The sequence below is a fragment of the Aspergillus melleus genome (assembly GCF_016097325.1).
Source record: "Aspergillus melleus strain CBS 546.65 chromosome Unknown contig3, whole genome shotgun sequence".
Lineage (NCBI taxonomy): Eukaryota > Fungi > Ascomycota > Eurotiomycetes > Eurotiales > Aspergillaceae > Aspergillus > Aspergillus melleus.
The window spans coordinates 2,039,377-2,053,224 of NW_025763372.1; the positions used below are offsets into that span (position 1 = coordinate 2,039,377).

At 50.2% G+C, this 13,848-nt stretch overlaps 6 protein-coding genes across 6 annotated transcripts; 4 read left to right on the forward strand and 2 right to left on the reverse strand.

Moving 5' to 3' along the window:
- Positions 1–71: 71 nt before the first annotated feature.
- Positions 72–4,280, forward strand: LDX57_005758 (uncharacterized protein; the record flags this gene model as incomplete). Its single annotated transcript, XM_046087444.1, has 1 exon — positions 72–4,280. One exon carries the CDS (start codon positions 72–74, stop codon positions 4,278–4,280), a length of 4,209 nt encoding a protein of 1,402 aa, XP_045943411.1.
- Positions 4,281–4,605: 325 nt separating this feature from the next.
- Positions 4,606–5,684, forward strand: LDX57_005759 (TFIIB-type zinc finger domain-containing protein). Its single transcript, XM_046087445.1, has 4 exons — positions 4,606–4,983; positions 5,079–5,169; positions 5,230–5,339; positions 5,408–5,684. The coding sequence occupies exons 1-4, from the start codon at positions 4,879–4,881 to the stop codon at positions 5,648–5,650; spliced, it is 549 nt and encodes a 182-aa protein (XP_045943412.1). The 5' UTR covers positions 4,606–4,878; the 3' UTR covers positions 5,651–5,684.
- A 483-nt stretch (positions 5,685–6,167) lies between these two features.
- On the forward strand, positions 6,168–6,988 carry LDX57_005760 (uncharacterized protein; the record flags this gene model as incomplete). Its single annotated transcript, XM_046087446.1, has 2 exons — positions 6,168–6,441; positions 6,498–6,988. 2 exons carry the CDS (start codon positions 6,168–6,170, stop codon positions 6,986–6,988), a joined length of 765 nt encoding a protein of 254 aa, XP_045943413.1.
- Positions 6,989–7,433: 445 nt separating this feature from the next.
- LDX57_005761 (uncharacterized protein) lies at positions 7,434–8,577 on the forward strand. Its single transcript, XM_046087447.1, has one exon. It carries the CDS (start codon positions 7,709–7,711, stop codon positions 8,450–8,452), a length of 744 nt encoding a protein of 247 aa, XP_045943414.1. The 5' UTR covers positions 7,434–7,708; the 3' UTR covers positions 8,453–8,577.
- Positions 8,578–10,198: 1,621 nt separating this feature from the next.
- LDX57_005762 (Yip1 family protein) lies at positions 10,199–11,283 on the reverse strand (the record flags this gene model as incomplete). The annotated part of the gene is made up of 4 exons (XM_046087448.1): positions 10,199–10,283; positions 10,348–11,053; positions 11,125–11,176; positions 11,239–11,283. The coding sequence occupies 4 exons, from the start codon at positions 11,281–11,283 to the stop codon at positions 10,199–10,201; spliced, it is 888 nt and encodes a 295-aa protein (XP_045943415.1).
- Positions 11,284–11,686: 403 nt separating this feature from the next.
- Positions 11,687–13,511, reverse strand: NMD3 (ribosome-binding protein NMD3; the record flags this gene model as incomplete). The annotated part of the gene is made up of 4 exons (XM_046087449.1): positions 11,687–12,804; positions 12,884–13,173; positions 13,251–13,349; positions 13,444–13,511. The coding sequence occupies 4 exons, from the start codon at positions 13,509–13,511 to the stop codon at positions 11,687–11,689; spliced, it is 1,575 nt and encodes a 524-aa protein (XP_045943416.1).
- Between the last annotated feature and the right edge of the window lie 337 nt (positions 13,512–13,848).

Genomic DNA, 13,848 nt, shown 5'->3' on the forward strand with positions numbered 1-13,848 from the left:
GGGGCAAATTTTCTTATAAGTTCTTTATTGAACCTTTTCAATCGACCAAACCGCCCTTAGTAAGAACAGCCATGGATGGCTCCACGACAGCATCGACCACGGACTGTTCGATACAAGAACAGAAATGCACTTCGAACCATGACGACCCTTGGCCGTTGACATATCGACTGGAAGATATGCTTCGCCGGGACCTTGATTCGGGATTCCCGCCTCGAAAGCTGGGTGTGACATGGAGCAACTTAACGGTGAAAGCAAAAAGCGCGGAATCAGCAGTCAACGAGAACATCTTCACTCAATTCGACGTAATCGGCCAGGTGAAAAGAAGGCACCGAAAGCTTCCTCCGAAGGAGATTCTCCACGAAAGTCACGGATGTGTCAAGCCCGGAGAGATGCTGCTGGTTCTTGGACGACCAGGGTCCGGGTGTACGACGCTGCTTAAAATGCTGGCCAACAGACGGGCCGGTTATGAGGAAATCGAAGGTGACATCTGGTATGGCAATATGCGACATGACGAAGCGAGCCATTACAAAGGTCAAATAATCATGAACACCGAAGAGGAGATTTTCTTCCCGACTTTGACCGTCGGACAAACCCTTGACTTCGCCACAAAGTTGAAAGTACCTCAGCAACTCCCCACGACAATGCGCAATGCGGAGGATTACAGGGTGGAGATGAAGGAGTTTCTGTTGGAAAGTCTCGGTATCTCCCATACCAAGGAAACAAAAGTTGGCGATCCCTACATTCGTGGAGTGTCCGGAGGAGAGAGAAAGCGTGTCTCGATATTGGAGTGCCTCGCCTCATCCGCATCGATCTATTGTTGGGATAACAGCACAAGAGGTCTCGATGCGTCAAGTGCTTTGGATTGGGCCAAGGCCATGCGTGCAATGGCGGACGTGTATGGCAAATCTATGATTGTCACGCTTTATCAAGTTGGCAATGACATATTCCAGCTCTTCGATAAGGTCTTGGTACTTGACGAAGGGAAGCAGATATACTATGGTCCTGCCAACCAAGCACAGAAGTTCATGGAGGATCTCGGCTTTACTCTCAACGAAGGTGCAAAAGTTGGTGATTTTCTAACTGGCGTCACGGTTCCCACTGAGCGCCAGATTCGACCTGGCCATGAATCCGTCTTCCCTCGAGACGCCGAGGCAATTCTGCAGGTTTATGACAATTCTTCCCTTCGAGCGCAAATGGCAACCGAGTATCAATACCCAACCAGTGAATCAGCTCAGAAAGACACCGACAATTTCAAGAATGCCGTGTCCACGGAGAGGCATCGCCCAGGAAGTGTCCACACTGCGGGGTTCACCACACAGGTACGGGCCTGCGTCGTTCGTCAATATCAAGTTCTCCTAGGCGATAAGAAGACGCTTGCCATGAAGCAAGGTTCGACTCTGATTCAGGCCTTGGTAGCCGGTTCACTCTACTACCAAGCCACGGGGGATTCAACGGGGCTCTTTCTGAAAGGAGGCGCAATGTTTTGGTCCATTCTGTATAACAGCATGAGTGCCATGTCCGAGGTGGTCGACTCCTTTTCCGGGCGTCTGATGGTAATCAAGCATAGTGACTTTGCATTTCATCATCCAGCTGCATTCTGCGTAGGGCAGATCACCGCGGACATCCCCATCAGCTTAGTCCAAGTTACCATATGGTCTCTGATTGTCTATTTCATGGTGGGCTTGCAAATGTCTGCCAGCGGTTTCTTTACCTACTGGGTCGTTCTTTTTGCGTCCATAATGAGTGGAACGGCTCTATTTCGCGCTGTCGGAGCAACGTTTCGTACTTTTGATAGTGCATCCAAGATATCGGGCTATGTGGTCACTGTGATGGCGATGTACGCAGGATATCAAATCCAGTATTCGCAAATGCACCCGTGGCTAGGATGGTTATACTGGCTTAATCCGGTCGCGTATGCCTTTGACGCTTTGATGAGCAACGAATTCCACGACAAAACAATCCCTTGCGCCGGCGTCAATCTGATCCCCCGCGGTGAGACCTATTCGAACGTGGACTCTGCCCATCAGTCCTGTGCCGGAGTTAGAGGCGCGAAGCCCAGGTCTAATGTGGTACTTGGAACTCAATACTTGAGCGCCCTATCGTACTCACAAGGGCATCTCTGGCGAAACTTCGGTATCCTTTGGGCATGGTGGGCTTTTTACGTGACCATCACGATCTTGGCAACTATACGTTGGCGAGATGCTTCATCGTCCGGTGCCTCGCTTCTCATTCCTCGCGAAAGGTTGACCAATCACCGACGATCACACAACGTTGACGAGGAATCCCAAGCACATAAGTCTCTGGACAACCAGCCAACCTCCGAATCGACTACACCGCCAAGCACAGAGAAAGAAGCAGATGGTGCACAACTAGTCAGAAATACATCGGTTTTCACTTGGAAAAACCTGACGTACACTGTGAACACTCCGACAGGGCCTCGCGTGTTACTAGAAAATGTCAATGGATGGGTGAAACCCGGTATGCTTGGCGCATTAATGGGCGCATCTGGGGCAGGCAAAACAACGTTGTTGGATGTGCTTGCCCAGAGAAAGACAGAGGGTAGGATAGAGGGATCCATCATGGTTGATGGTCGGCCTTTGTCTCTATCGTTCCAAAGGTCTGCGGGATATTGTGAGCAACTTGATGTCCACGAGCCATATGCTACAGTTCGAGAAGCTTTGGAGTTTTCTGCTCTTTTGCGTCAGCCTTCCCATACCCCAAGAGCAGAAAAGTTGCAATATGTGGATGTCATTTTGGACCTCTTAGACCTTCATTGCATCGCAGACACTCTTGTTGGAAATTCCACCATCGGGGGCCTCAACGTTGAACAACGGAAGCGGGTAACCATCGGAGTCGAACTGGTTGCAAAACCCAGTATTTTGATTTTCCTTGATGAACCAACTTCGGGGCTTGACGGACAGGCTGCATTCAATACAGTCCGTTTTCTGCGCAGACTGGCAGATCACGGCCAAGCAATCCTGGTCACCATTCATCAGCCCTCAGCTCAGCTTTTTTATCAATTTGACACGCTGTTACTCCTCGCTCGCGGTGGCAAAACGGTCTATTTTGGCGACATTGGTCCGAAAGCTCAAACGATAAAGAACTACTTCGGACGCCATGGTGCGCCTTGCCCAGCAGAAAGCAACCCAGCGGACCATGTAATCGATGTGGTATCCGGTCGACTATCTTCCACCGATTGGCATCACATCTGGCTCCAATCCCCAGAATTTCGCCGTTCCACAACAGAGTTGGACACTATCATCAAGGAATCCGCGTCGCGGGAGCCGGGGACCCGGGATGATGGTCACGAGTATGCAATGCCCCTCTGGGATCAGACAAAGATCCTGCTGCACCGAATGAATGTCTCTCTTTTTCGAAACACCAACTATGTGAACAACAAGATCTACCTTCATGTCGGGTTGGCGCTCTTCAATGGCTTTTCCTATTGGATGATTGGGAACAGTGTCAACGATTTGCAGCTGCGCATTTTCACCATCTTTGTGTTCATGTATGTGGCCCCGGGCGTGGTCAATCAACTTCAGCCCCTGTTCATTGAGAGACGGGACATATATGATACACGTGAAAAGAAATCTCGAATGTACTCGTGGAAGGCCTTCGTGACTGGTCTGATCGTCTCCGAGTTCCCCTACCTATGTGTCTGCGGTGTCCTCTATTTTGTATGCTGGTATTACACCGTAGGGTTCCCTGCAGAAACCAACAAGGCTGGTGCATCCTTCCTGGTCGTCCTGCTGTATGAATTCTTCTATACGGGTATGGGCCAATTCATCGCAGCATATTCTCCTAATGCGGTTTTTGCATCGCTGGTTAACCCCTTGGTGGTCGGTATTCTCGTGTCTTTCTGCGGTATCCTTGTGCCCTATGGACAGATCGTGCCCTTCTGGAGATACTGGATGTACTATTTGAATCCAACCAACTACCTAGTAGGCAGTTTGCTCACTTTCAGCATCTTTGACATCGATGTGCAATGCACGGAGACCGAGTATGCTGTGTTCGACCCTCCCTCCAATGCCACCTGTGGCGAGTATTTGGCCGGCTTTTTGAAAGAATCCGATGCCAATCTGGTCAACCCGGAAGCCATCCACGGGTGCCGTGTCTGCTCGTATACCAAGGGAAGCGGCTACCTTGAGACCCTGAATTTGAAAGACTTTTACTATGGTTGGCGAGACGTGGGCATCTTTGTCATTTTCGTCTTCAGTTCCTATGGTTTGGTGTACTTGTTCATGAAGTTGAGAACGAAGGCCTCCAAAAGGGCGGAGTAGGAAGCGGGCACTCCGTGCTGTGTCAGATACGAATCCATTGTCAAGCTATCATTCAAATTTCGTGTTATCAGTAGCAGCATATAGTTCCAATCATAGTTTTGAAGCAGTTCGTTCTTCCCCCTCAATTTGTGTCAATCAGGGCCTCAGCGAGGCACGCGCAACCCGTAGAGAAAGCGACTGAAATGCATCGCGCATCGTTGAGAATTTCTAGCAAGGCGACACAACCCCTCAAAAATTTTCAACGTTGTAAGACGTCGAAACGTCGCAGAAAGGTCACAGGCACAAAGACGATGGCTGATATTTCGATGATGAGGAAAGCAAGACAAGAAGGGAGACAGAAAGACGCCCGTTTTGGTCACGGCAGCGCACGTGATGCTTAGTCAAGTTCTTCCCAAATTGGCAGTCGATCTCCACTTCCATCATGAAAATCCGATGAATGGACGCCGATAGAGTAGACAGTACTCATCCATAGGATTTCGTTCCGACCCCTTCAGTCCCTGAAACTTGGAAACATCCTCGCTGTGATCTAATACGGCGAGGGTCGATGGCTACTAATCTTCGTTCTTTGTGATCAGAAGAATGAGGAGCGTTGCCCCGGATGGAGTACACCATCCGAGGACGCTGTGGGCAGGAAGGATGCCGTGAAAGACGATACTACCTTGACGAGGGTATCTGGTTTTGTAGACAAGGTCATCAACAAGAGGTATTGCGCGCCGAATTCCTGATCTCGGGATACGTCGGGGAAAATCTTTCTACATTTAGAGAAATCAGTTTACTGATATACTCGGGTTTATTTAGGGGCGGCAATACGAAGCAGAGTACGATCAATATGGGACGCAAGGCAAGACAAATCGAATTAAAAAGGTGGTTGCAGAGAAAGGCCACAGGAGTAAGGCCGAATCCCACATTCATTCGCATCGCGCCCGGCCAATATACTAATGCTGAGCAGCCTACCGCGGTCGCCGGGCTTATACCCTCTTCTTACAAGTTTACCAATTCATTCTCTGGAAGCAATGCTATGCCTTGGTCCAGGCTCGGGGGTTTCCCGAGCAATTTGAGGTACCAATGCTAGACTTTCATCCTCAACACACGATCGCAGACCACCAGCTGACTTGGTCTATGTATAGAATATTGTCCGTGATTTATGGGCTCTTCGATTGGAGACGTATTCCAATAAGATCAAAGAAATCCCGGAAGAGGATGATCAGCCCCAACTTTTCAGCTCGCAACCAAATACAGATGTTGAGAGCGAACCTGAAGACTTCAAACCCAAATCGAATTGGCCCAGGCTAATTGACACCGTGGGTCTTTGTTACCTGGCCGCTCTACTTATGAGAATCCCTGTCAGTATTTGTGGTATGCACCGGTAAGTCATGCCATTGAAATGTACTCTGAGTGTCTATAGACTCATTCACTACGCACTTAGTATGATTCTTCGTGGTGAAGTACCCTATATGCGGGTGGTAAAAGACATCCCTCGCGAAATGAGAGACAAGCTTCCACCGGAGTACCTCTCGATCATTGAAACAAGCGTAAGTGATTTACTTTTGCTCTAAGACAGCAGGCTGACCGTTACAAGAGGCTCATTCAAGCTGAGCAACTCCACAAAGCTGTATCAGAGCTACTGCTTTTGTACCATCACAAGTTCGGCGTACAATTTCCGCCATTGAATCATCCACCCCTCTTATATCGTTTCATCAGAAGGCTCGCACTTCCCAGTATGGAATTCTTGTCCCTTCAGCCACGGTCTCTTCTAGCTCTAACCCGCCTCCAGTTGAAATATACCCTTCTATTAAACGACTACAATCTCTTTTGGGTTTCTCTTTCCAATACCAAACTCGAATTGCTGACACGAGGAAGCCCCTCAATCTGCCTGAGCTACAATTGATGACTCTCATTGTCATATCCACTAAACTTCATTTTCCCTTTGACGACATCAAAAGATACCCTAGCTCGGCGCAAGAACCCACGACTCAGACAATAAATTGGAATGCCTGGGCCCAAGCTCAAAAACAATTCGACCGTCACGAAACCTCTGGAGGAAAACTTGGAAAGGGAAACGAGATCCAAGTGAAAGAAGACAAGGTTTTCGACATGACACCCAGTCAACTCGATGAGTACATGGATTGGTACGAGAACAGTTGGCTGGACATCAGCAAAGGTACGTCATAAGGGTCTTCCGGTATTTCTGGTCGATATTAATATTTTTCTTCCCAGCGAAAAATCCATTAGCAGATCTATTCCCTATGAATGCAGGGGCCGGGGAAAACCAGCCTACAACGCCATTGGCGACAGCGGCGGCACCAGCGGCACCAGCTCCAGCAATTCCAGCCGAAGAAGACGAGGACGAAGCGATGAGCACAATGGTGCAGACAGTCACCAGCAAGCTGAAGCCTCGGAGGGTAATCCCTGATGGCGAAGCACATGTTCCTCGTCCGGGCAGCTCGTATCCGCGTTGTCGGATGGAGTCTAACCTACCGGAGGCGGCAAGACCATTCTACGAAACCGCGGCAAAAGTTGTTGGGGTGTCCCTCACAACTCTCACCAGGGCTGTGTATCAAGCGGAAACCAGAATCTCTCGTTGGCTGGAAGATCAGAGGCGAATTAAGTATTTCGTGGACCATTCGGAGATGGATGTTGCTGATGATGATAATTCCGATGCTGCGGAGGAAAGTGACGATCATTCTATGGCTGATCTAGAATCATGACATCTTCCTACACGGGCATATAGGAATAGTTCTACACAGAGGCGCACATGTTGAGCATGGACCCCACTTGAGGACAATTCAGTCAGAAGTTTCTCATGGTGACTTCGCCGTTTCCAATGCAATGTATAGCCCTTTGCGGATCAAATTACACTTAGGAACAACAAACGGCAAAGATCAACAGTATGCCCGTTATCCATTGGACTAAGAAGAGCTAAACATATTAAACTAGAATAGGTCAGTCATGGTATACCTAGTAGGCTTGTATACCTACGGAGTTTGCCCCGTGTAACTTACGGCCTATAGTCATCGGTCGAAAATAGCCAGGGATACGTTCACGAGAACTGTCTTAAAGTAATTTAGAGCAGAATGTTAACCAAGTCTTACTTTCGACCCAATTTTTGAGACTGATGACGGACCCCGACTGATCGAGGGCTCATTAGGTGGCCCGGTCTACCCGCGTTAACGCCGCCCCGGTTCGGCCTTATGATCGATCTCCGTTGAGACTATGAGAGTACACCGCGTGCAGACGTAACGTCGCCATACATTGAGATAAGCATTTTCGGACATCTTCTAGCGTATGAAAGAGTAAATCATTCAGTAAGAGGCAATTATATAAGAGAACATCCTGTCGCACCTGGTTTTACAGCATCCGAATCCAAGTTCCTACTGCATTTACCAAGCTTCTAAAAAAAAAAAAAACCTCAGTTACAAGCCAACATTATGTCACTTACGGGCAAAGTCATTCTCATCACCGGAGCATCGGCCGGAATAGGAAAGGCTGTGGCACAGCGCGTGGCTAAGAACGGCGCCAGCGTTATCATCAATTACCTACGAGATGCCACATCTGCGAATGCCTTAGTCGACGAGATCGGCTCAGACCGAGCTCTCGCCGTGCAAGCCGATGTTTCAAAAACCGACGATATCCACCGTCTAGTCGAGACGACAGTGACTAAATTCGGGCACATCGACGTGGTCATTCCGAATGCCGGCGTCCTCCCCATGAATGACCTCGATAGCACCACGGAGGCCGATTTCGACGCCGCATTCGCGCTCAACGTGAAGGGACCGTACTTCCTGGCCCAGGAAGCAGCACGTCATATGCCAGCTGGAGGCCGCATCATCTTCGTTTCGACAGCTGTTACATCCTTCTCCACGGCGGCGCCTGCTTACCTCCTGTACGCAGCGACGAAAGGCGCAATCGAGCAAATGACGAGACTCGCGGCTAAAGATCTCGGGCGGAAAGGGATCATGGTCAATGCCGTGGCCCCCGGGCCGACGCAGACCGAATTGTTTCTGAAGGGGAAGTCAGAGGAGACATTGCGACTAGTGGCTAGCGCAAATCCGTTCAAGCGTGTCGCTGTGCCGGAGGAGATCACGGGGGCCTTCAATTTCCTTTGCGGACCCGACAGCTCTTGGATTTCGGGGGAAGTGATTCGAGTGGATGGCGCGATGGCATTGCATTGAGATGGGTGAATAGACAGATTGAAACGAATGATGGAATCAGAATGAGAATAGTATCTTCTTGAAAAAATCATTTGAACATCGATAGTAGCGATAACCGATAACCGATAACATGAAGTACTCCGTCGAGATGATGGCAGATGATGACATGACAAGTCTATGCAGCGACTAGACTCTCCCACTTTAACTCTTAAACCGGAAAAAGAATGGAACCCGTGGAGAAAGACGCCCCGAAGAGGCTACGCCGGGCCCTCCAGGAAAGCGATGACGAAAGCGGCAATTAGGGCTTAGGGTATCACGGCACCCGTCCACCTTTGCTAAGCGAGAAATCCTCAAATTGACATTGCCTCTATCCGACCGACCCTTCCAGCGATCGTCAGCCAGCAACAACGAAAAATCGCAACCAGTACGTGCATATTTGTCCCCTTTGGCGCCGTTATGGAGACCTGTGAATTACGAGCTAACGTTTTCTTTTTTCCGCGTGTTTTCAGTGCAGATGTAGGTCCCATTAGTCCCTCGCAACCCAAGACCAGCCATTCCAACCCCCCTCCGACGAGACGGCCCGCTCGGAATCGACACAGTCATGCGAAAAACCACGAAGATTCAAATACTGACATGTCCCGGTTGATAGTTTCGTCAAGACCCTGACGGGTAAGACCATCACCCTCGACGTCGAGTCGAGCGACACCATCGACAACGTCAAGTCCAAGATCCAGGACAAGGAGGGCATCCCCCCCGACCAGCAGCGTCTTATCTTCGCTGGTAAGCAGCTTGAGGATGGCCGCACCCTGAGCGACTACAACATCCAGAAGGTATGCAGGAACTTCCTATCGAATGAACAAATTTGCGCTGGTTTTTGGTGTGGTGGTCTGGAGAGGTTGCGACAACGCGATACGATTCTTTGTTTCAGAAAGAGAAGGAATGGACACCGACCAAATGAAATTATCGACCCCGGCTTTTCTGATTGAAACGAATTGGAGATGGAACTCTGGTTTCCGGATTATACGACACGGTTTTGGCTGACGCGGCATTTCCCTTTCTACAGGAGTCCACCCTTCACCTTGTGCTCCGTCTGCGTGGTGGTATCATCGAGCCCTCCCTTAAGGCCCTTGCCTCCAAGTACAACTGCGAGAAGTCCATCTGCCGCAAGTGCTACGTACGTTTGCCCTCTTTCCGCTCCATGTCCCATTGAACCGGACTGTCGGTGAATCGATGAGATGGTCTGCAATGCGACCGCTTACTGACATCATGTCACAGGCTCGTCTGCCCCCTCGTGCCACCAACTGCCGTAAGAAGAAGTGCGGACACACCAACCAGCTCCGCCCTAAGAAGAAGTTGAAATAAACGATTTCATATTGTTACGGTTTTTCTACGTTGCTGGAAGGAGAAGATGCTGGGGGTTACGAGCCGATTGCAGCGTGGGAGGTTTTTCACGGCGTTGGAATGATAAAACATGATAGCCGAAGTCAAATGTTAATAGTTGGCTCCTCTCGGAAGCAGCTGCAATCAAACAATTGTAAAATTCAAAAGTTTCTCATAAGCTTTATAACTAAGATGGATACAGATACACTTTGGAAAAAGAGCAGTGGCGACAAGGGCGAAAGGGAAACGCGGCTGAGCACATAGGAAGGCTTGGGTTATCAAATCAAATGATGGTTCGATTGCTGCCTGAGCAAAGTCATCGGATTCGCAGTCGGCACTCGGGGAAAGGATGATGACAGCGAAGAATAGAGAGCAGAGGAATAGATCTTAGTACATCCCCAGCATATGTCTCTTATCGTGGTGGTCATCATCATCGTGGTCTTTGTTCTTCTTCGACACGGGGCTCCCGTGGCTGTATCACGAGTCGTCAGCAAAAGAAACTAATTAGCTCAATCGTAGTAGTCGGTTTAACTTACGCGAAGAAAAAGATCTTGATGGCAATAGCGAAACCCGCATGCAGGATGATGACCAGGACCAACAGGATCTTGCTCGCCTTGGCATCCGTGGCACTCAGGACCGGATACAAGTTGCGTAGCAAGAAGAAGACGGTCCAGCCAAACCCAACCCCAACCAGGGCCCAGTTCAGAGCAGTCAAGGGGCTCCAGCTGACCAGCGCGACCGCAATCCAGATCAAGTTCGAATACCCGTACAGCGCCCAGCACTCGATCAGGTCAGCAGTGGAGCTACCGAACCAGCGTAGGGCCCCCCACAAAGCGATGGGCAGAAGGCCCGTGTATCCGTAGACCAGGCCGGCAGCCCCCGACAACAGAGTGAAATCGTATTCAAAATGGTCATCGTCGTTGTTCGAAAGCCATTGCGAAATAGTTCCCGTCAAGAAGAGAATCACCACCACGGTTGTCGCAATCCAGAACGGGCCGTAGAGGTCGGCGTTGCCTTCGAGGACGTCGAGGAAGTTGCTGCGAGGGTAAACGGCCGCCACGCATCGTCGCAGGACCTCGTTCGTGTCGACGTCGAAGAACTGGGCGTAGTAGTGGATCGACCACCAGGTATGCTTAGTTGGCGTGCCTCCGGGGGACCGGTCACGGCCACGCGAGGAACCTCCGCCGAGGAAAGGCGCAGAGTCTTGTTGCGCTTTAGCGCTGCGTTGGTCGTTCTCGAAATCTAGAGTAAGAAAGGAGATCAGTTTACTAATCCAGCGATGAAACTGCCTCTCTCGAGGAGATTGGGCTCACTGGAAGGATGGAATTCCAGGTCTTCCTGGAGGTCGGTATGGCCGAGGTCGCCCTAAAGCTAGGGTCAGATTCATCGCACAGTCGGGCAAGAGAAGCTCAATGACAACAAAATACCTCGGCGTCCACATCTACAACCACATCATAACCCCGGTTAGCCATCTTGGGCTGTCTGTATGTCGCTGAGAACCGGTGTTGTTAGGCTGAGGGAGAAGTGCGGGAAATGAATGCAAGAGTACACATCAGCTCAAGTCGGAGAAAGCCACCCACCAGCCACCATGTGGGGACGCACGGCAGACAGTGGCTTGCCTTTACTTTGTAAGCACCCTCCACGTTCTAGTCAACTATTTAGGTAGTATACTGAATCTTTGAAGTCATAGATCAAAAGTAAAATGATACATAGAAGAATAAATTATAGAGAAGGGGTATCGTTCCACCCCCACGAAAATTTGATCGTGATATGTAAAATCTATTTCAAATAACTTTTTTTTTGGTTGTCTTAGACCCATCAGAAGCAGAATATAAACGCCGGCCGTAATCGTCAGGAAAATTACCCGCAGAGAGCTCATTCTTCATTCATGTTCAGCTCATCAAAGTCATCAAGCAGCTCGTCCATGTTAATACGCGGGGCTTCATTATCGCTCTCCTGTTCCTCATCCTCCTCCATAGCATCGGCCTGGCGCTGTTGTCGAACCTTGTAAAGATCCATAGTCTGCCGTAGCTCTTGGTCTTCTTCGACATCACGCAAGAACATCTCAAAGTCTTCCTCGAGACGGTTGGCCTCCTGTTCCTGGCGGCGGGTTTGCTGAGTACCGGCACTAGCCAGAGCCTCTTCCTCGTACTCGCGCGCCATACGCTTGACACGCCAGGCACGGCTCTTGGGCTTCTTGCGAGCGTAGAACTTCTTGACGAGCACGACGTCCGGCAGGGTGGAGCCGTACTGGTGACTGGACTCGATAGCCTCGTAGTTGTCATCGTTAAAGATAGTTCCGGCGAGATGGTAGCCGAGCACAGAGTCACCGACGTGCAGAATGCCGCCAAGGTGTGTACGGGTGAAGTAGGTGATGTCGTTGGAGCCTAGGTCCGAGGCGCGCGCGACGGTGGCCTCGGCTAGGTGCCACTTGCCATTAGACTGGCCGGTAGGCTCAATATCTAGGATGATGAACTCCTTGAGCTCGGTCACATCAGCAAGGGTCCTGAACGGAGCCCGCCAGTACGTGTTGGTGGGAACATCCGCGGTTTGGAGGGTGGTGGGGTCCATGATATTGAGAGAGTTTCCGACGCGGTAGCATAGAGTAAGGGGCGAGATGTTTCCGAGCTGGCGCGCAAGCTTGATGGGTAGTGCGACGAGGTCGTCCTTGCAGATAGGGACAATTTCAATGGAGAAGGTGAACTTGTAGGATTTCGTGCTGGTGTGGATGTCCATAGAAATAAGCTCCTGTGACTTCTGAGACCTGCAAGGGACGACGGAGGCCAGGAAGTCGACCATCTTCTCGGCGTGGTTTCGCTGGGCAAAGTAGAAATCAAGACCATCCTTGGCTTCTTTGATGTTGACTGTTTCCCTGTGGGCGCCATTCTTCAGGATAAGCTGCTCCAGGTAGAGGAAAGTGCGCTTATGAGGCACTTTCTGTCGAACCTGGACTGCCGCTCGCCATGTGTTGTGGGTGTAGGACTTCTGACAGTCTATGGAAAATGTCAGCGAGATCCTCAGTGGCAAAGGCCCGACTCGGTTGATCAAAAACCACCCCGTACTAAAACTTACCAGGACATTGTTGCGAGGCCACGACGTATTCCACCTCAAACGCTTGTTGGATGATTGTACCCTGGAAGGCCTCCTGTTGAATCGTGATCTTAACCTTGATACGTCTCGAGTGCGGTTCGGTCCAGATGAAGTTGGCGTCGATAATGCGAACTTTCGATAAGCCACGAAGACGGCGGAGACAGACCGCAAGTAGTTCTTTCGATTCGGGGGCTGCGCTGACCCAGCTGGTGGGAGGCTGGAGCCATCGCTCGCAGTCACGGCAGGCATGGAGGGTCGATTCACGCTGAATACTGAATTTTGAGCAAATCAATCAGTCTTTGTTCCGAGCGTGGGGTTGTCGAGAGGAACCTAGGTCTTTTGAACTTACCCTTGGGAAACGTCGACATTGAGCTTCAGACAGTCCTGGCACAGCGCTCCGGCAGAAAGGGTTCCATCGATGGGAGCACCACAGTTGCAGCAAAGAATACTAGGGAACATTAGCAGCCATTCTGGCTAAATCAACTTGAGATAGTTAAAATCGCAATCAAAAAGAAAATATGGTGTAGCGATAAGAAACTCACGTCGCAGCGATAGGCGTCTCCTGCTGCAGCCCCGACATGGGAACTGGAGCGTCTAAGTCCATCGACATCTTGGATTCAGAATGCAAACTGCAAGCACAAGTCCACTAGAATCGGAGGGTCGCGGATTTGGAGTGATGCGAGATTAGATATGTGCCTCTTTTTTTGCCCCGCCTCAAGTTTTTTGTGGCTGACTCAGCTGTTTGTTCTGTTTGCACTAAGTGGTATCAAACTGTCGGATTCCAGACTTCAAGTGGCATCAAAGACGGTCATGGGAGGATAAACTGGAATACTGGGTATTATTACTAGAAGCGTAGATATGAAAGAATGTTGGAAGATGGAAGTGGTTGGATCGATCGAAGAACCCATGTGGAAGAGGGAGGTATAAACTGTGCCTGCATCTGCACG